The following is a 21,538-nucleotide window of genomic DNA, read 5'->3' on the forward strand; positions in this document are numbered from 1 at the left end:
GCTGCCGCTTCCTGATCGGTCAGCACCCTTCGCGCTCTGTAGCCCTCACCCTCTGAGGCCTGGCTTCCAGCCAGCGCCACCCACACCGCTAAGGGTTAAATGCCGTCTGCACTGCTGCCTCTGCCCCCAGCAATTTTATTGTCTTCAGGAGAAAGTTTGCTCCTGGCAGTGAGCAAACAGCACCTTGGCATCTGTCCGCTGGGGCTGGACCGAGGAGAGGGCCCTGCCACAGGCCGGTGCCTCGCTGGGCCCTGCTGTCTCCCACCCCGGGAGGGGGCAGCCTGGGACCCTGGCCAGAACAGGCTCTGCTTTGCTGAACTGGTTTTGTCTCCAGCCAGCTGGGATGCTTGTGTGTCCCCAGCCGGGCCGGCTGGGAAGGCCCAGATCTCAGGCAGGGGCGGGGGCGGAGGCTGGGCAGGGCCGGACGCTAGGAGTGTGAAGCCGGGCAGCTCCCGGCTGCAAATCCTTGGCAGCCACCCACCCAGTGACATCTTGTGAGCTGGCAGCAGCAATCTGCGGACGCCTTTCCCACTTCCACACACTTCCCTATCAGAACCCCACCTGGCCCAGGTACTCCCTGACTCCTCTCCATGGGAACCCACCCCCAGGGCGCCCCATGACTAAATGCAACCACCTGAGCACGCACGGCCACACGGCCTTCCGTTCTGTTTGCGCGCTCCTCCATCCGGCGGGAACCAGGGCTTCACACAGCTGGGGCAGTAGGGGAGATGGGGTGGCACATAGCTTCAGTCTCCAGCTTGACCCTTCTCCCCGCCCTGAGCACACCTTGGGGCTGGAGGAAATTCGCCCTGAGTAACAGGTTTGTGCCAGGGCCAGAGGGGCCTCAGAGAGACCTCTTACCAGCCCCGGGGGAAACTGAGGCCCCTAAGCTGAGAGTGGAGGGGGGACACCGTGAACGGACCTTAGTGCTGAGACTGAACCCGCCCTGCCCAGAGATGTGTGGGCAGGCCTGGCAGAGCGGCCGAGGCCCAGAGCCCGTCCTGCCCACGCCCCTGAGAACTTCTCCCTCCCGGGGGCCCCACACAGAGACGTCGTCAGACGCAGGGTACAGGAAAGCTGCCGTCACAGCATGGAGCCGGCACTGTGGACAACCAGGAACCACAGCCTCAGCAGTCACCTGTGGCCTCAGCAGTCAGTTTTAAAAATCAAACCTATTTGGGGGCTACATTCACCCTTGAACCATGAGCTTGGGACCCCGAATGCCCCAGTTCTCCTGGTCAGGGCGTGTCACTGTGCAAGCAGAACCTGAGGCCAGAGCCCCAGGAGCCTCCAGTGTGACCCTCCCCAGAACAACGGGACCAGATGCCGCCAGGTGAAGGGATCGGCCGGCAGGTGCCCCGCCTGTGAGTGACCGGCCAGGACAGCACCCGGTTTTGCTGGGGCACCAACCACCTCCCCACAGACACCCCAACCGCGCATGGTTCTCAGAAGGCTTGGAGACCCCCAGGACTAAGACACACAAGACTCCAGATGACAACACCCAGCCAGGTTGACACAGTTCTGGGTTTTATCCATAGTCATACAATCACAACTTATATATATATATTTGTATTTATATACCCTTAAATTACACAATCATGTACAAAACAGGTGCATTGCTGAGACCACAGCACTTTTCGGAGTTTCACAAGTGTCAGAACTAATGGAGTCAGGAAGCCTAGGGTGGCGGGTGGCAGGGTGGCTCTGGCTCCTCGCAGAACCAGGCCACAGAATGGTGGTTAACTGGGGACAAACACGTTATCGCTGAGCCCCACTGGGCGGGCCCGTGCAGCATCGAGGGTGCGGGCGGGGGCTACAGGAGACGGCTGTGGGCACGGCGAGGGGCGCAGCCCCCACTAGGTGTTGAGTGCCCTGATACCAGCACTGACGGGTGGGGCTGGGCTCCTGGGGCTTGGGGACTTCCAGGTAGGAGACCCTCCTGCTCTGGGGTCCTGAGGAGCCTGGGGACCGAAAGAGAGTGGTCCTAAATGGCCATGGAAGTGACTGCTCAGAAGGGATGGGGGTCTAAGTCCCTGCCCTGGCATGGGCAGCTAGAGTGCTAAGACGGACAGGCCTGGGGGCCAGCCAGGGCTGCAGCCCCTCCCTGGAGCTCAAAAGCCTCTGGCACAGAGAAGGGGAGCCCAGGCCCCAAGGTGCAGATGTGCCGGTGAGGGGCAGCGGTCCCAACCCCAACTCTGCCTGGGAAAGGTAGGAGAGGCTTTCATTCCAGAGCTGGGAGGACAGCAAGCTTCCAAAATCTTGCTTCCAGCTCTGCAGAGCCCAGCCAGGACACTGGATCTCCGGCTGCAGCCAAGGCCCAGAGACCAGGCAGTGATAAGGACAGGGGTGCTGGTGGCAGGCGGTGAGGATTGCCTGTCCCTGGGCTGCCATCACCCCCAGCCCCGAAGGAGGCCTGTCCCAGTTTGGGCCCGTGCCAGGGTCTGTCAGGATCCTCTGTGCCCACATGCAGGCCGGAGCCTTGAGGCTGGGGTCTTCTACTCCTCAACAGCGGGCTGCTGGGAGCAGCAGCAGCAGGGAGCGAAGGGCTGAGGGCTGTCGGGGGGCTGGGCTAGCACGCTCTCTGCTAGCACGGGGGTACAGTAGGGAGGAGTGTCTGTAGTCCAGAGGCCCAGCAGTGGCATCTTCTGTAACAAGTCTCACTGGGACCGTAGGGCTTCTCAGCTCCTCGCCCCGGAGGTCCCCAAGAGATATCTCTCCCAGCTACGCCCCCACCTCTTGTGATCTTGTCCAGTGCTGGTCTGCTTCCCAAGCCCCCCGAATCCTGTAGGGGGGCTGGTACCTAGCACTCCACACTACTGCTGTCACCAACCAGATGGGCCCTTCGCCCCGACCCACCCCCAAAAGTCCTTTAATTATGACCCAGGCTTGGAGAGATTGAGGGGCTGCCAGCAGGGGAATGTTGTTCTGGGGGCTGGGGGACAAGGGAGAAAGACATGGTGACTATCCTGCTCCAGAGGGCCCGGGCTCCCGCTTCCTGCCAAACTCAGCTGCAGGCTTTCCTCTGACGGGCCCCGCACCGTCTCCCAGGCAGGCCAGAGAAGGGCCTGGTGGTCGGGCTGAGTCTTGCAGGCACAAGGCCTGGTCTCATGGAGGCTCGTGCTGAGCCCAGTGACCCTATGGTTCTGGATGGACAGGGAGGGAAGGCAGGTGGGGGGCGAGATGCCCTCCTCCCCAAGAAACGGGAGGAGGCTGCTACTGTTGCTGGCTATGCTGTGAGTTTTGGGTCCCCACCCCTGCCAGAGGACTTGTGAGGGGGCAGGGTCTCTGCAAGTTACTAAGGGGTATGGCTCTGAGGAAGAGCCCGTGCCCAAAGTACTGACCGCTGGAAAGGAGGGCCCACACAGGGCCTTGGTCCCTCACATGGGCGTGGAGCTGGGAGGGCGGCACAGACACCTCCTGTATCCCAGGGACACCATCACTTCCTCCAGCTCACCCCTCTGCATGTGCGGGGAGTCTAGGGACGCCTGGGAGCGTCTATGGTGGAGGAGGGTGACCAGGATGGGGCTAGGACTAGAGGGGCACTCCCTAGGGCAGAGTGGAAGACTAAAGATTGGAGGGCCTCCCTTCTCGGGGTCTGGAGGGGAGGCCTTGAGAGTAGGGTGGTGGTGGAAGGGGAATAGGGTGCGGGGAAGAAGAGGTTAGGAAACCAGGCCCAGGGAGCAGGAGCAGGCGCCATGGCCTGGAGGGAGTGGGACGGAGGTAAGGCAGGGTAGAGGGTCCAGGAGACATCCCTCAAGGCTCAGGGGACTCTTTGGTGGAACCTGAAGAGCAAATGTTGTGATGTTGGGCTATGTCCTAAGACCCTCACCTGCCCTGGGGCCATCATCCCAAGCCCTACCACCCTGGCCTCCGGGTGGCCCTGCAAATGCTCTGTCTCTGTATTTTTTGTTTTGTTCTGTTTTGACTTTTAAAAAAATAAAAGCTTGATCGGAAAATATGTCTGGAACTCTATGGCGAGGGAAAGGAGACGAGAGTGGGAAGGGGGAGGCGGTGGGCAAGGAGTGAGGGGTGTGGGGAGCGTGGCAGCTAGATGGCCTCCACGTAGTTGGCGGGGTAGAGGCCCAGCTGCCCGCTGTCCAGCCGCCCGCGGCACCAGCCCTGCTCATCCTCCTCGCCCAGCTTGGTGAGCTCGTCTCCTGGAAGGGGACACAGGGAGGGGGTCAGAGAGGGCCGCCCCTCCTCAGCACACTCCCGCTAGGCCAGCCCTCCAACGCCCCTCCCCCTTAGCGCCGTTACCACCTGGTCTGAGATATTGGCCAGGGCCCCCCCTCGGAGACCAGCCCCAGTCCCACCCCAACACCCACCTGCGCCCCTGGCACCGGGTCCCGGCCTACCGACTCACCTCACGGCCGGCCCCGCCCCCAGGCCCAGGCCCCGCCCACTCCAGGCCCCGCCCACTCCACGGCCCGCAAAGCCCGGCGAGCCCCGTCCTCGCCCCGCCCCACACCCAATCCGGGCCGAGCCCCTCCCCGGCGCCCCCGCGTGGCCGCGCCGCCGCCCACCGGCCTTGAAGCTGAGCTCGTCCTGCTCCTGGCCGTCGTAGTCGTAGAGCGCCCGCACGCGCACTCCTTTGGCGTCGTCCTCGAAGGGGTTGGCACCCCCGTTGGCCTCACCGCCCCCGAAGGGGTTCCCGCTCTCGTCGTCGGACCACTCCGTGGCGTAGGGCTGGCCCCTGTCGTAGCTGCTCACGCTGAGCCGCAGAGGGAGGACCCAGCTTGAGCTCCCTCCTGCCTTCCCCCTTGCCCCCAGGGCTAACCCCTGCCAACCTGGGCTCCGACCCCAGATTCTGCCAGGGCTGGAGCAGGGGCTGGCCGCACAGGAGGGGTCTTGAGACAGTGACCCTCAGAGACAGCTCCTTAAACAGGTGTGAGGCGGGGCCATTCACATTAGTACTCAGCACTTGAAGGAGAGGGCACAGAAGGGGACCCCAGAGAACATCTGAGCCTTGAGCTGAGAGGGGAGAGTATCACCTAATGGTTAAGAGCAAGGATCCTGGAGTCAGACCTCCTGGGCATCATTCCTGCGGGGAGGTTTACTGACTGTGTGACCTTGGGCAAGTCACTTAACCTCTCTGGGTTTCAGTTTCTCCATCTGTAAAATGGGAATATTTGCACACTACACACTAGCCTAGAGTAAGGGAAAGCTTAAATACATGGAAAATGCTTAAACCGGAGCCATACACAGTAGGTACTGTAGAAGGATCAGCTACCACTGTCTTTTAGAGGAGACATGGTTGCTGTGATCTGGACCATTTCTTGTCTCTGGAGGCAAAATTCAGCTGCCCCAGTGTGTGGACTCCTTTTGGCCCTAGAAAGCTCCATGGAGACACTCACCTGCCACGGTCCCCAGCCTGGGATGTGGACTCCACCACCCCAGTGGCATTGGTCAGCGTCACTCCCTCTGCCTTCTTGGGCTGCTTCTCCTTCTTGGCGGTGGTATGAGGGAGGTCTGGGTTCCACTCCTGGTGGGGGCAGGGGAGCAGTCAGGCTTGGAGGCTATACCCTGAGGACCCTTCCAGCCTTTCAGGCTCCCCTTCTCACCCCACGAATCCTCACCTCAAACTGGGGCCAGTTCATGGGCATGCCAGGGCCACTGGTGCTGCGGAACCATCTGAGGTCCTCCTGGGCGTCAGCCCCCCGGATGGCCTGCTCCAGCTCACGGTACACGTGCATGTAGCTGTGCACAGGGAGATGGGGGAGGCAGAAGACAGATTCACCACGACACCTCTTCATGCTCAGTGAGGGCCCAGAGCCCTGCCAAGGGACCAGAATGCTGGCCATGCCCTCCAGGTGGGCTTTGCAGGGGGCAGCTGCAGGCATGCCCAGTGAGCTCCCTTCTCCTTCCCCACTTTAGCCACTCACCTGTCCATCCAAGCACGTTTCTCGAGTCCCTAGTGTGCGTCAGCTTGTGTCAGGTGGCCCCTGTTTTGGAGCCTCTTCCCCCTTGTCCTCTGCAGCTCTGCCCTCCCCTTCCTGGCACTGTGAGGTAAGGCCTGGGAGGCCCTGCCCCCGTTACACCTTCCTCTGGCTGTGCCTGTGCCCTCCATGCCCAGGTACCTGCTATTCTCAGCTAGGTTGAGGTGACGTTTGATGTCCAGCAGCACCTCCTTGAGGAAGACCAGCCGCTTTTCCTCAAACTGCTGGCACTGTTCAAACACCTGCTCCATGCCCTCCATGTACTGGGGCGTGGTCTTGCCCACATCTTCCAGCACCTTCTCATATTTCTCCTGTGTCTGTGGGCACCAGGGTGGAGGGTGGGTGGGACTCAGCCAGGCCTGCAGCTCCCAGGTGCCACCCACTCCAGGGGCTCTCAGGCCCTCCCCTGCCCCCGCCGGCCCGGGCCCGGCCGCACCTTCTGCACATCCTGCTTGCACTTGTCCACTTTGTCCTGCAGCTTCTTTTGCTGCTCGGCTGTGACTGACTGCTCCGACTTGCTGTTCATCTCCCGTGTCATGGCCAGCTTCTCCTCTTTGCAGGCCAGATGGTAGGCCTTCTTGGCTGCCTCCAGCTGTGGGGAGGGCAACAGGGGGCAGGGCTCCCACTGGTGAGCAGGAACAAACCTGGTCACGTCCACTCCTCCCCCGCCCACTCCCCGGGAGCTGTGAGTGCCGTCCTTAAGAGGCAGGAGGGGTGCAGGGCCTGGCTCCAGGTATTTGGGAGCAGGGCTCTCCATCTGTGCGGTGTCCCTGTGTGGCACTGCCTGCTCCCCTGCAGATACGCTCCCGTCAGGCCGTGCAGTGCCGCCCTGTCCTGTCTGCGGATCCAGAGGGCAATGTGCCTCCTGCCCCTGCCAGTATCTTTCCCGGAGACAGTGCCTCTTTTTGCCCGTGGGTCTCTTTACTCATTGGGCACCGTCTGCCCATGTATGGCTATTTCTTCCTGGAAAGAAAGTGGCTCCCCCTCCTCCCGCGATCTGTAGACACCCTCCCTGCGATCGGTCCCCGCTGATCGGACTGGCCCTCTGAGCTGGCCGCCCCTACCTCCTTCATCTTCTTGGCCCAGGGCTTCTGGGCCTTGCGGAAGCCATCTTCTGCCTCCTTGGTCTCCTTGAAGCCGCCCATGATCTGCTTGTGATAGGCGTCCTTCTGCCAGTTCTTGACCTTCTCCAGGTCCTCGTTCAGCAGGCTGTTCTTCACCTCCTGGTGCAGCTCGCTCACCTTGTCCGCCTCGGTCATCATGGCACCCCAGGCGCGCTCCAGGCTGCCGTACTGTGGGCCTGAGAGAACGGCAGTGGTCTCGGGGAGCCTCAGCAACCCCCGCCCAGAGGCTCCCCTCCCCGAGACTTTCCTTTTCCTTGCCCTTCCCAGGCAACGGAAACGGAAACAGAAACGCACTCCTCTGCTCCCCCGATGCGCATTTCTATCCTTTTGCTAGCAGCCTTCTCTGGCCACCGCACCCTCACACACTGGGCTGGGCTCTGTCTGCAGCTCCTATCCCCGCACCTCCTCCCACCTCCCCATCAGCGTGTGAGACCCCCGGGAACAGCCTGGACCCCGAGAGCTCTCACCAGCCCAGCGCAGAGCCAGGCACACAGTAGGCGCCCCGGAATGTTAGCTGAATGCAAAACTGAAGAACCAGCGGGCGACAGGTGCCAGGAGGCGGCTGTGGACCAGCCATGCCACATTCACCTACTGTCTGTGTGCTGGCACCAACTTCATGCCAGGCAGTGTGCTGGGGCTGCAGGCCCGGCCCTGCCCTCCTGGGGTTCAGAGTTTAGCGTAAGAAAACACTGGCAGATGTATGTAAATCCCACCTTGAAGCTGTTCTAGATGAAAGGAATCTAGAGGACAGCGAGACGCCTTGTGTGGCTCTGGACTGGATCTGGGACTGGCACAATTTGCTATAGTAAAATTTGCATACGGGCTGTATTAAATGTCCCAATTTTGATAGCTGAACTATAGTTACATAAGCAAATGTTCTCATTCGTAGGCAATACATGAAGAATTAGAGATGAAGAAGGCTGATGGCTCCAATTTCCTCTCAACTGGTTCAGAAAAAAGCATGCGGACCAGTGGGGAGGAGTGAGAAAACAAACGGCACTGGCGACTGGGGGAAGGGCTTGTGGAAGCTGCCTCTACTACTGGTGCAACCTCCTCAAAGCTGAAATTATTCCAAAAGAAGAAAAATTGTTTGTTTTGCTTTTTTTTTTTTTTTTTTTTTTTGAGACAGAGTCTGGCTTTGTTGCCCAGGCTAGAGTGAGTGCCGTGGCGTTAGCCTAGCTCACAGCAACCTCAAACTCCTGGGCTCAAGTGATCCTTCTGCCTCAGCCTCCAGGGTAGCTGGGACTACAGGCATGCGCCACCATGCCCGGCTAATTTTTTTTTATATATATATCAGTTGGCCAATTAATTTCTTTCTATTTATAGTAGAGACGGGGTCTCGCTCTTGCTCAGGCTGGTTTTGAACTCCTGACCTTGAGCAATCCGCCCGCCTCGGCCTCCCAAGAGCTAGGATTACAGGCGTGAGCCACAGCGCCCGGCCTTTTTTTTTTTTTTTTGAGACAGAGTCTCGCTTTGTTGCCTAGGCTAGAGTGAGTGCCGTGGCGTCAGCCTCGCTCATAGCAACCTCAAACTCGGGCTCAAGCGATCCTTCTGTCTCAGCCTCCCAAGTAGCTGGGACTACAGGCATGAGCCACCATGCCCGGCTAATTTTTTTTATATATATTAGTTGGCCTATTAGTTTCTTTCTATTTATAGTAGAGACGGGTCTCGCTCTTGCTCAGGCTGGTTTCGAACTCCCGACCTCGAGCAATCCACCCGCCTCAGCCTCCCAGAGAGCTAGGATTGCAGGCGTGAGCCACCGCGCCCGGCCTGCTTTTTGTTTTTTTAATCTAACCTGAAGTTGTACAAAATAGAGCTGAACAAGGAGGTCTGGCTTGGTCTGGAAAAGGCTTTGGGGCTACTAGATGCAGGGCGCATGCACGTTCCTGGGGCTTCCAGGACCCGACTGTGGGGGGCCCTGCTTAGGACCTGGGGGTGTGCACAGGGTGGGCTGGGGGCGCACCTTTCTCGATGAGCTGGCGCCAGCGCTTGGCCCAGTCGGTGAGCTGCTGAGCATAGGCCTTCTCGATCTTGGCACGCTCCTGCACGCAGCTCATCAGATCGTTGCACAAACGGTGGCCGTCATCGATGCGCTTCACCGTCCGCTTGTAGTTCCCCACCTGGCGGCCAAGAGCCAGCACGACCCCCGTGGGCTCCCGGCCTCCCCGCCCCTGCGCCCCGTTGCCGCCTCCGCCCTCCAGCTCTGAGGCCCCAGCACCCCGCATCAGACCCATGTGCATGCGCCTCATCCCACTTTAAACATCACTACCTCACTGCCACAAACGCAGAAGGATGTTTATAAGTTGGACTTGGGCTAGAATGAATTATTCATTTTGTTCTTGTGAGCTAAATCCATTATATTTATATAGTCATGTAAGCGTTGAGTTGAGCTGCAGCTTTTTGACATAATATTATGTTTTGTAGACATCTCATTAAACACTTATTAATTTAGGTTTGGCAGTTTTCGCTTTGGGTTTCGGGAGCCAATAGCAGTTTTTTCCCCTAAGTCTCAAATATTTCCAGAGGCTCCGGAATGCTGGCTTCTCGTCTTGCCTCCAGCCCACGTCACGGCGGGGCTCCGAGAGCTCATTCCGCCCTCTGTCCAGTGCTCCACCCCTGCCCACCTCACAGGGTGGGGGCGGGAGCAGCTCTGAAAGGCCACATAGACTGTAAAGTGCTGTACCTGTCTGTGTGACATGCTGGCATCTGAGTCAGGGCCCCCCAGAGCACGGCTACAGCTGCCTGTTGGACGCTGAGGACCTGGGAGGGGCCCAGGGGCTCGGGGGCTCGGCCCGAAGTCGTGGGGACTGGGGGCGTGGTGGGAGCCTGGGCCGGGGAGCATCAGGCCTCACCTCCCAGAAGCTGTCGGTGGTCTCCTCTGGAGCCAGCGAGGCCTCGTCGTAGGAGCCGGACATGGCGCAGCGTGTGGGGACGGACAGGTGGCGCGGCAGTTAGCAGGCTCAGCTGCTCATGCGCTGGGAGGGCAGGAGAGAGATCCCTGGAGACAAGCGGAGTGCCCCACATCCCATCCCAGGCCCGGGTTCCCAACCTGATGTGGCGATGAGGGCTCCACGGGACCAGGCTTCCTGCCCAGAGCCTAGCTCACCAGGCCTAGGGTTACCCCAAGATTCACCCTGTAGCACCCTTGTGCCCACATCCCCATCTCCCCCCTCCACCTGCTCCCCCCGCCCCCAGCTCCCCGGCACCTCTCAGGAGCCGGCCCCAACCTCCAGAGCTGGCGGCACTGTCACTGTCTACGCAGTCCTGGACTCATGGAGTTAGAAGTTAGGGCCACAAAGCTGTGTAGGTGCCGTACAGAAATCTGGGCTCGACTTATTAGACACACAGCTCCTAGAAGCCAGACTTCTGGGCTCGTCTTTGTGCATGTGCTGCACGTCCTCCCTGGGGCCTGGCAACCTATAGAGCCCACTGGGGCTTGAGTTTGAGGGACCCCGTTGGCTTCCCGAGTCTGGCCCCTTGGATGGGCTGCTGGGGCCTGCGTGCTCCCCGTCCCCACCTGCTTTCCCCTCAGCACTACCCACCTTGACCCCGCAGGGTCCGTGCGCCAGGCCCCAAACCCTCCCCAGGCTCCCCAATCCCTGGCCCCAAAACAATGCAGAGTCCCCGGTCTTGGCCCCTAGAACTTCCAGCCCCCAACTGGAGCCGGGACCCAAGTTCCCCAGGAAGTGGCAGCAGGCCCCTCCCCTCCAGCCCAGGCCCAGCACCTCCTCAGTTTTGGAGCGGCGCTCAGGCCCCTGTAAATGCCTCTGGCTGTCCTGGCTCCGAGCCGCAAAAGCCCCCATTAGCTGCTTACAAGTCTCCCGAGAGCCTCAGATGCGTGGCCACAGGTCAGATCACGGCGATCTGTGTGAGTGGGGCGGCTGTGTCCGCCCTGGATCTGTCGGCAGGCATCACAGTTGTCCAATCTAGGCCGCGTGCTGCCCCAGGGCCGGGGTGAGGCACTCCCCCCTCCCCTCCCCCAGCCAGGCCTCGCCGCCACCACAGGCAGGAATGGCGCAGCAGTCAGGAGACGGGCTCAAGAGGGCCAGGGCCCGGCCCTGGTTTCCAAAGAGGCCGCGGAGTCCAGGCCAGGCCTGAGCCCACCACGAGCTGCCAGCCTCTGCCTGGCTCCTGGCCCTGGGGGCACCTCCCCGCCGCTGCGCCGCGCCTCTGGGACCGCGCACCTGGCTGGTGAGGACGCGCAGAGGGCTGGCCTCTGCGGGGTTCAGCCAACCTGACCCCTGCCCTCACCAGCGCTGCCTCTCAGGCTCAGAGCACATGGCGGTCCCTGGTCAAGGATGTCACCCTCCCTTCTGGCCTCCATCTCCCCATCTGTCCAGGCCTGGCGCTCTTTTCCCAGTAATAACCTAGCACTGCCTCCCGGCACCTCGCGGGCACCTGGACATAGTTCGTTCCCTCCCTTTTAGCAACACGTCGGACAGTCGTTCCCATCAACTCGCGCCCAGTGGGGGTGGGGGAGAGGGAAGGCGGCTACATTCCAAGGTACAGGAAAGGAGTCTTTGAATTCTCCTCTTCTCAATTTGGCACTTTTCACTTATAAAGCAGTAACTGCTTCATAAAGAACATTTAACTTTAGACACAGAGAAATAAAAAGTAGGGGTGTTTAATGACGCACCCTCAGCAGGGCCAGGCAAGTGTCCCTGGGATCACAGCCCCGTCTAGAACCCTTGAATTCGCAGAGGAACTCTGCTCTGTGGGACACCCATAACGTGCGCGTGTCAGGGGCCGGTGGGGGAGGCATCCGTCACAGGAGCGAGGACCCCCAGCCACGTGTCTCTCAGCTGCAGACGGTTCGCGCCCCGGTCCGCCCGCACGCAGCAATGGACACGAGCGAGGCGCACCCTGCACGCCGCAACAGCGCTTCTGGGAACGCGCCTTCGCCAGCTGGGCCAACAAGCGGTGCTGACGGCAGCTATGGCACATCCGTGCAAAAGGCTGGAAACGACCCAAACCCGCCCACGGGGACCAGTTCAGTGAACTGGGGTGCAGGTCTGCAACGGACGCTTGGTCCCAAATGGACACTTCCCCAGACCACGTGGCCAAGGCAGACTGAGCAAGGCGAAGAACGGCATGGCTGGGGAAGAACACAGGCGGGGATGTTTCTGGAAGACCACGAAAGAGCCGGTCATGGCCATTGCCTTGGGGAACTGGATGGCTAGGGGGCAGGGTGCGAGGGACATTTTTCATCTTGGGTCCTTTTGTGCCCTTTTCATTTTGCCTTGTGTGATTGAGTTGCATACTTTTTAAGCCCTCCCGCCTGTGTCAGGAGAGAGAGCTAAGAGCCAGCACGGAGGGGGAGCTCTGGGCAAGCAGGGAGGGACGGTGCAGCCGAGACCCGGAATGTCAGGGCAGAGCGCCCGAGGGCCACTCTCCATCTTGTCCAGACAATGAGGCCAGGCAGAGGGCAGGTGAGACTTGCTAGGGGACACCCCTGGTGTTGGCAGGCGGTGGGTCTCCCTGGCTCCTAGCAAAGGTAGCATGTGTAGCAAGCTCCATCTGGGGGTCCCTGTTCTGACACCAATCTGCTGTGTGACTGTGGGCAATTCACATGGCCTCTCTGGGCTTTCCTGTGAAATGCGGATGATACGCCCCGTCTTAAAGATTAGATGAGGGGTGAGTGTCCAGCCCACAGCAGACTCCAGGCACTCCCCACGCCAGCCGAGCGCCAGACCCACAGGGGTGGGCCCAGGAAGGTGGCAGGCAGGGTCATGGAGAGGAGGCCGGGAGGCCGCGAGCACCACATGGCCAGACACACTGTCCTGCCTTGCCCTTGCCTCCCCCAAACTGCCCTCACGGCCCCGCCCTGGGGGCAGGCAGGAGGCCCAACTCTGGACAAATGCCACGTCCTTCCTGAAGGGCGGTCAGTGCCTGTCATCGCTGAACAGGCTGCATCCCTCAGTCAGAAAGGGATGTGGCGGGCACTGGCACTCCCCGTGGGCAAGCTCCGGAGGCTCCTGGCCTTGCCCCAGCCTGCAAAGGGGCACAGGCCCGTCTGATTTCTCTCGCCGCAGGTTGTAAGGCTACCTTGGTCCTGAAAGCCCTTGACTGTTAATAATGACAGCTGGCATTTATTGAGCACGTACTGTTCACATGTCTCATCCAATCCTGGCCACACCCCTACAAGGCAGGTCCTGTTGTCACCTCCACCTAGTAGATGAAAGCCCAGAGGCTCAGGGATGTGGCTGGGACAGAGCCTGTCCAGGTGTCTTGGGCAGGAGTGAGGGCAGCAGGACGGAGCCCAGCATCACAAGGCACCCACTGCTCCTGCACTTAAGGTTCTAACAAAAATGACAACGGCCAGCAGGGCCCGAGGGCGACCTCTGCCCTTCACGCTGTGCAAAGCAGCCACGAGAGGTAGGAACTATTATTAATGTCACCCTGTTTGCAAATGAGGAAAGCGAGTTATGGAGCAGTGAAGTAACCTGCCAAAGGCAGCCCAGTGTGATGGTTTTAGGTGTCGGCTTGAGTGGATTCAGGGATCCCCAGACAGCGGGGAAGCACTGCTTCCGGGCGTGTCTGTGCGGGCGTTTCCAGCGGGCTGGCATTCGAATCGTGGGCCGAGCACGGGAGATCTGCCCTCGCCCAGGGTGGGCAGGGCCGCCCAGGCGGCTGGCGCGGACAGAGCGAGGAGGGACAGGAAAGGTGAGTTCGTGTGTGTGCACGCTCGTGCTTTCTCTCTCTACCCCACCCCCAACTTCTGGAGCTGGAACACCCTTTTCCTCCTGCCCTTGGCTCTGCGACTGGCCCCAGTGGGCCCTGGTTCTCAGGCCTTTGCGCCGACTGAGCCACGTCCCTGGGTCTCCAGCGTGCAGACGGCCTGCCGTGGGACTCCCAGCCCCCAAAACCGTGTGAGCCAATTCCCCTGACAATCCGCTCCCATCCGTCCGTCCGTCCATCCTCCTGGGCCTGTCTCGCTGGGACTGGAACCCAGAGCACCACCCAGGCGCGGACTGCTCACCACTCACTGCGCTTGTGTCTGGAGTGGCGCTGACCCTAATGATGGCTATCGCTACTGTGCGGGCCCAGTGCCCGCCGGGGGCCAGGCGCTGCTCTGGCTGCTTCATGTGCTTAGTCTTCACTCGCAGACGGGGAAGCCGGAGCGCGGAGCGATTGAACGGTGCACCCAGGGCTCCGACAGGGCAGCGGCGGAGCTGGGATTCAGCACTCTCTCCAGCTGCGGCCCCTGCACTGGTCCCCTCTGAGCCTCACTCCCCAGGACCCCCACGGAGGCCAGGAGGAGGCAAGAGGCAGGGAAGGAGGAAAGGACAAGGCGGAGGGCACTGAGCTTCCCCGAGCCCTTGCTTGTGCCAGGCCCCCACGCCCAGCGCCTCGTCCGTTCTCACGAGTCCTCAGAGGGGGTCTCGCTGCTGCTGCTGCTTCTCATCCAGAGACCAAGGCTCAGCGAGGCCAGCCAAGGTCGCACAGCTCAGGGGTAGGAGCGAGGACCTGCCTAGAGGTGTGCACAGGAGCAGGATCACAGGCTCTGGGATCAGACACCTGGGTTACGTCCCGGCGCTGTTATGTGTGGACTGGGACCTCGAGTGGTTCATTTCCTCCTCCTGGGCCTCAACTTCCTCATCTGTACAATGGGCTGGTGCAAGGATTAAATGAGCACTAGACCTCAGGGGCCAGACCATGCCTGGCACCCAGTGTGCTCCCATAGGTGCCCTCATTATTCACTTGCCGCCACCGCTGCTGGGACCAGGGTGGTGTCCCGTCCCAGGGCAGCCCCTCTCTTTGTGGAGCCAGGAAAGGGCCTTGCCTTCCTTGTCCACAAGGACAGTGCAGCCCACGGTGCGCAGAACGGAGGCATGGGGCTCCACCGCCTACCACCGCGAGGGGGGCCTCGGCCACGCCCTATAACGAGGCCTTGGTTTCCCACTGTGTGATGCGGGTACGCAAAAAGGAGCCCCAGGGAGAAAGGTGTCCTTCCTCAGGCCCCAGGCCTCCTCTCTCAGCTGCCTCTAAGAGACCCCAGAGGGCCAGGGCCTTGTTCCCCCACCCCTGGCTGCGGAAGGGCCAGAGCAGTGAAGAGCGTGAGGCCTGGGGGCTCCTGCGCCCACCCAGGCCTGGCTGTCGTGCCCGCTCCTCCTACGGGGCAGTTCCTGAGCTCCACCGCCCTGCCCCGGGAGTCTGGCCCCTCCCCGTGCCCCCACTTACATGCAACTCCTGTCCACCCCGGCGCCCCTCCCTGTCCTCACTGTTCTAGTCTCCACGGCCCTTGTCGCCGGCAGACGGCTCTGGACATTACGGCGTCCACCACACCTCGTGTCTTCCTCTCCACTGGAATGTCAACGCGGTCCCACCAGCGACTGTCTGTCTGGCTCCCTGCTGTTTTCCCAGCATCCAGAGCCGGCACACGGTGAGTGCGCGGCACGCTTGTACAGAATGGACGAATGAACGCCAGGGGCCCTCTGCGACACTCACTCACTAAATAGCACAGACAGTGAATGCTGAAGCCCAGAGCCACATACAGCACTTGCACACAGTAGCTGCTCAATAAATGCCAGTGATGATGGAGGCACGACTAAGAGCCAGGGTCCCACAAGAGGGAGTCCCACATCCCATCTGTCTTTTGTTTCCGGCCTCCTTGCCCCCCTCCTGGCCTGACCTTCCCCCATTCCCCGAGAGCTCCCAAACGACTGTGCCCAAGCACAGTGCCCTCCCTCCTCCGGGACCTGGGCACACAGACACAGCAGGTGTCCTTACCACTCTCCACTCCCTCTGTATCAACTACAACAACCATTTTGAGCACCTACTGTGTGCCAGCCTCTCCATACACACTGTCGCTAACCCACTGGGACGGGCAGTGACTCCTAGGCCTTCTCTGGGAAGTTAAACAACTTGTCCAAGGTCACACGGCAGGGAGGAGGCAGAGCGGGTGAGTCCTTCCCCGTGCCTCCCCCCACCCTGGCCTCAGGCCTTCTCCCCAGGGCAGGTTCAGCTCAGACCTGGGTGGGCTGTGGGAAGCCAGAGCTGCCGCCCTCGCCCGGGGTCCCGGGTCCCAGGAACATCCCGGCAGCTCCCTGCCCCTCACCTCACCCGGCGGGGACACACGGTCTCGCCGCACCTGACTTGGGCCACACAAGGACGCTGCCCAGTCCGTGCTGGGGCCTCCCGTGCAGCAGGGAGGATTCGGGTGAGCTGTGAGGCGCTGTCCTTCCCCTCCCCCAGGGTGTCCCCACGTCCAGGCCTCCCCCTGCCAGGGGCGCACGCCGCCTCCCATCACTCACCTCTCCCTGCAAACACCCTGCTTCCCCTCAGCGCCAACTCAGTTCTTCCCGCTCCAAGAAGCCTTCCCTGAATACCGCAGCCCCCGCCTACCACTCCTTCCTCACCTGGTACCCGGCACCAGCTCTTGGGCACATCCACCTTGACCCGTGTCTTGCTGGCTCAGGGCTGGCGACCTGCCCTCCTGGCAAGCACAGGCACTCCCGCTGGGTCAGCACGGTAGCTAGGGCGCTGCCCATGTGGCCAGTGACTGGAAGTGGGGTTCGAGTCCCAGCTCTACTCCTCGCTGGCTATGGGGCCTTGGCAAGTTACTTAAACTCTCTGTGCCTCAGTTTCCTCATCTGCACAATGGGGGTGATGAGACCACCTACCCCATTGGGCTGGTGTAGGATGAAATGAGTCCCCGGTGCGGGAGACCGTGCTCTCTGGAGGACCTCACCCCCTCAGCTGATGCCCCGAGCCCTGCCGGGACTGCCAGGCCTCAGCCAGGACCCCAGGCCTCCAGATCCCCCGTGGCAGAAGAGCCCAGGCCTGGCTTCCTCTGGTCTTCCCTTTGGGTGTGAAAACCAGGCCCCAGGCCCTCCTCCCTTCCGACCCGAGGCCCCTGACCTTCTGCTCCTCTCCATCTCCATCTCCATCCTTCCCGCAGCCACCCAGAGGCCCCGGGCCCTCTCCCTGCAGAGCGTCGCCCCCAACGCCGCCCGGCACTGCCTGCTTCCGGCCAAGGAGCGAGCAGCAGTTCGCCGAGGCCGCAGGTCTTGGGGTGCCTCTGCGGGGAGACCGCCCAGGCGCTGCGGCCGGCAGGGACTTGGTGCTCACGCTCCGGTGCAGGCAAAGCACCAAGGAGCAAATAAATGTCACCAGCTGGGTGGTGACGGAAGTTACAAGAGAGTCCGGCAGGGCGAGAGGGACAGGGTGGAGGGTGCCTGCCGAGGCTGGCGCACGCGCACCCCGCCCTCTGGGGGGTTGAGCCCCCGCTGCCCAGCCGTAACCTGGCAGCTGCCTCCCCGCCCCGTCTCCTTTCCCCAGGCCCAGGCCACCTCCCACACAACCCACATCCTTGTCTAGGTGTGCTTCTGGGGGAACCCAAAGTGAGACACCCACAGGTGGGGCAGGAGCCCATCCTCTCTGCTCTGGGTGCGTCCCTTTTCTCAAGACCAGTCGTCACACAGCTGTCCCCTCTGCAGGGGTCTGTCTGTCTGTCCTGAGCCCACTGCCTCTGTGGCCGCCTGGAGAGCAGGGGCCAGGCCTGCCCCCTCCGTGGGTGGCACTCCTGGTGGGGTGCAGCATGCTTTCCCAAAGGCACGCAACTCAGGGTTCAGTGAATTCCGACCAGGAGGAAGGGGCCACCAGCCCCCTCCCTGCGGCGGCACTTTGGTTGGACACATGCGGCTGGCTCTGCTCTCCTGCTCGGCTAGTGGAGAAAAGGAGGAAATGTGGACCCAGCCCATGCCCAGTGTCCTGTCCAAACTGACGCCCTGGGGCAACTGCCCAGACGGGGGCATCCCCTTCCCCTGTGAGGACGGAAGCGCAGCCCTCCAGCCGGGCACAGAGCTGAGGGCCAGCCGCCCAGCGACGCGCCTGGCCTCAAATTGCAGCCCTGATCCTCATGGTGCAAATCTGGGCCACGACAGTGAACAAGACAGAAAACTCCTGCCCTGATGGGGCTGACACTCCACAGGGGCTGGGCAGGCAAGAAAGCAAACACATGAATGATAAAGTGTGTTATAAGGTGACAAGGGCCGTAGAGAAACATAAGGCAGGGAAGGGGGGTGGGGGTGGTGTGGGAGGGCTAGAAGTGACACTGTTTCCTACAAGGTGGCCAGGGAAGGTCATTCAGAGGAAGTGACATTTGAGCAAGGACCTGGGGTAGGTGAGGCAGACCGGCCAGTGCAAAGGCCCTGAGGCAGAAGGCAGCAAGTGAGTGAGGAGGAGGGAGAGGGGCTGGGATGCAGATGACTTGGGTTTGGTAGGTCAGAGTGACATGGGAGCCACTGCAGGGCTTGAGAAGAGGTGGGATGTGGTCCGGCTTCCATTTTAAAGGTCCCTGACTGCTGGGGGGAGGGTGCACTGTGGGGTGGGGGGAGGTAGGCAGGGAGTCTCCAGGAGGCAGCTGCAGTCCTGGGGGGGCAGAGGGGCTCAGAGCGAGGGAACACTAGAAGCATGAGGGGACTGGAAACACTAGCTGCAGGTGGCCTGGACAGGACTGTGAGAGGACCAAGGACGCCTCCCGCCCTCTGGGGTCTGGGCTGAGCAGCTGGCAGGCGAGCGCTGTTTGCTGAGATGGGGACAAACAGCGCTGGGGGGACGGAGCTCAGTCAGGGAAACCTGGGGTGACCCTAGGCACCGACTGGGGCATGTGGGCAGGGGCCGGCCTGGGCCACACTGCTCTTCCAGTCCCAGCACAACCCCTGAGCTCAACCTCCCAGTGCTCCTGGGCCTCCTGTGAGCTCCCTCTGGGTGGACAAGGGTGGGGCAGGGGAGGCCGGGCCCCAACCTGGCTTGCAGGCAGGTGCCTTGGGCTGTGGGGACCCTGTGTGCCACGGGGTGGGGCTGGAGCCCGCTCTGGGGGACTCACACCCCAGAGTCTGGAGGCAGGGATGGAGGGGAGAGACATGGCAAGCACAGATGGACCCCAGGGCCACGAGAGCCAGAGCATGACAGGGAGCCGTGCGGCCCAGCGGAGGCGAGCAGGAGTGCGAGGGCAGGGCAGGACCGGAGCGGCTGGGAAAGGGACGGCTCCTTCCAGCGCTCACCAACAGCACCTGCCCTCCGGCCTCACCAGCCTCTTTCCCAGCAGGGACAGGGACAGCTCCGGCTGGTGACTCTGACAGGCGGCTGAGGCCAGGCCCGCTGTAGGAGGGGAGGCAGGACAGCTGCCAGCCCCACCCTGGTGGGAGCGGAGGGTGCAGGGCTCAGAGGATCGGGGGCAGACGGCGTCAGTGTAAACCCCACCCTGCGCCTGCCACCCTGAGACCTGCCCCCTCACCTCCCAAGCCCTTGACCCCAGAGTGGGTGCCCCTGGGCCAGTGCTCAGTGGGCCTAACGTGTGCAGAAATGAACCAAGCCACGCAGCCGCCCACCACGTATTCCCCCGGAACAAGACCCCTCGGCACAAGACCCCTCCGGCCCTATGCCAGGTCCTCTGACCCCGGCCTGCGGAGTGCCCGGGAAGGGGAAGCCCCGCCCTACGCTTGGCCGGTGGTGGGCGAGGCAGGCGGAGCGGGGCAGGCTGTCAGCACACCTGAGGCGCGCCGCCCCCACCCCTCTCGGGCTAGGCTTTCCTGCCCAGGCTGGCCAAGGTGCCTCAGCTCGGTCCAGGGCAACCGTGGCCCAGGCACACCCCACCCCTGCACTCCTGCAGGCCCCTCCTGCCCCTCCCTGCCCAGCTCCTCCCAGCGCCTTCCCACCTGCTCCCAGCAGCAGAGGCTCCTCCGCAGTGCCCCCAGCAGCATCGGAGTCTGTCCCCAGCAGCAATGCAGCAGAGGGACAGAGAAGGGAGGGGGCAACAGGCACTCCCACCCCAACCCAGGCCCGCTGCCCTGTACCTTAACATGGAGGCCCTGGGCTTGCGGGGATAAGCTCAGGGGTCTCTTGGGATACCTGGGTGGGGGGTGGGGGGGCCGGGGGGTTCAGGAGGCCTGCAGGGAGAGCGAGGAGGGGCAGAGAGAAGGATGAGTCCGGCCTGACCAGGGGCCCTGAGCCCAATGCCTGGGACCGTCCAGGGCCAGCAGGGAGGCTCTGGCGTTGAGGGTGGACGGTGAGTCTGCTTGCTTCAGGTGGCCAGACCTGAGTCCGAGTGCCCTGAGAGGGGAGGGGCACCCTCACTTCTCCTGCCCCCGCGCCCCACTGCCTTGCTCTGGACTGTGGGTCCCTGGAGGCTCCAGCCCCCTCAGCCCACTCCCAGGGAGCCCAGACCTGTGGCAGTGGCGGAGAGAGGGATGGAGGAGCAGAGGAGGACGGTCCTCCCAATGGGGAGGGCCAGTTTCTGGGGAGGGCCTCTCAGGATGCCGGCTGTGCCCCAAACCCTGCTCCCCACCAAGCTGCTGGCCCCCACCCCCTGGCTGGCCTGTGTGCTTCCTCCCAGGTGCCACTGTCCACACAGCCTCTTCCAGCCGTCCATGCCTACCTGGGCCCGTGTGGGCACCGAGCCGGGGGCAGGTAGGAGCCTACTGCCCCGGCTGGGCCAGGCCAGGGCCAGAGAGGCTGGCTGTCCTCCTTCTCCTCCGTGGTGGCGGGCGGGGAGGGGCCTGGCGCCGGGCTGGGGGCTCTGTCTTCTTGGGTTCCCTCCTGGCTCACTCAGGAAGGCAGCGGCGCAGAACTGCAGGAGCCAGCTCCCCGCCTCCTGCCTCCTCCCGCCTCCTCCCAACCCGCCTCCTGCTCCAGCCACCCACCTCCTTCTGCTCGTTTCTATGGCAACTGGGCAATGCTCCGCAGACAGCCTCCCTCCCCGTACAGCAGGGGATGCCGCCTTCTGCATGGCACCCGCATCACCACTTCACTTTCAGAGAGGCTGGTGGGGACACAGGCTCACGCCGCCCTCGACTGCTGGGGCCCTGCTCCAGCCCCTTTCCTCTCTTTCTCCCCAAGATCCTGCCTCCCAACTTCCCTCCCAGACATCATCAACTGCACCCTTCCATGCGCTTCCCTTGGGGTCTTAAAATCTGACCGCAATGCATGCTGCTCTGTAAAACATTTCTATGTGTCTAATCATTTATTTTCTCACTTGATTAAAACTCAAAATTTCATTCTGAGTTTTTTCTGAGCAAGGGTGAGTATGAGATGCTCATCCACCACGGTGTGCTAGGAGGCTTCATGCCCATTTAACAGACTGGAAGCTGAGGCCCACAGCAGCGAAACAACAGTCTGAGCACCCAAGGTTCCTGGGCTAGTTGTTGGCACTGACGCCCTGTGACCCAACTCTGATTCTTCTCCCACAGGCCATGGCTGCTGCACACCCTACAGAGTCCACATCTAGGTTTGCACGGCACACGTGTGATCCATACACACCCATGTGTGTCAGGGCGCGAGCACCCCGACAGCACACTCACAGATACACTCACTACAAGTATTTGCACACAGGCATCTCCACACGTCTGTGTATCTACCTACACACGTACACGCAACACGCACACACAACTGTGCACACACGTACACACCACACACACAACACTAACATCAGCATACACACATCTTTAAGACACGTGCACACACATCTATATGGCT

At 61.8% G+C, this 21,538-nt stretch overlaps 1 protein-coding gene across 3 annotated transcripts in view; it reads right to left on the bottom strand.

Annotated features, from left to right (window-relative positions):
• Positions 1-1,505: 1,505 nt before the first annotated feature.
• The window catches only part of PACSIN1 (protein kinase C and casein kinase substrate in neurons 1), a 58,491-nt gene continuing 38,458 nt past the window's right edge, over positions 1,506-21,538 (bottom strand). For 2 of the 3 annotated variants that reach the window (XM_012746762.3, XM_076003419.1), the window contains exons 2-10: positions 9,913-10,035; positions 9,024-9,180; positions 7,001-7,236; positions 6,373-6,528; positions 6,078-6,253; positions 5,577-5,697; positions 5,355-5,482; positions 4,524-4,711; positions 1,506-4,157 (exon numbers count right to left, since the gene is read on the bottom strand). In XM_012746762.3, the coding sequence (XP_012602216.1) occupies positions 4,048-4,157; positions 4,524-4,711; positions 5,355-5,482; positions 5,577-5,697; positions 6,078-6,253; positions 6,373-6,528; positions 7,001-7,236; positions 9,024-9,180; positions 9,913-9,975 (1,335 nt within the window). In that variant the 5' untranslated portion in view covers positions 9,976-10,035 and the 3' untranslated portion in view covers positions 1,506-4,047. Of the gene's footprint in view, positions 4,158-4,523; positions 4,712-5,354; positions 5,483-5,576; positions 5,698-6,077; positions 6,254-6,372; positions 6,529-7,000; positions 7,237-9,023; positions 9,181-9,912; positions 10,036-20,441; positions 20,621-21,538 lie in introns of those variants that run through there. The other variant, XM_012746761.2, reaches the window with a different exon arrangement.

Source organism: Microcebus murinus, chromosome 5, assembly GCF_040939455.1.
Source record: "Microcebus murinus isolate Inina chromosome 5, M.murinus_Inina_mat1.0, whole genome shotgun sequence".
Classification (NCBI taxonomy): Eukaryota; Metazoa; Chordata; class Mammalia; order Primates; family Cheirogaleidae; genus Microcebus; species Microcebus murinus.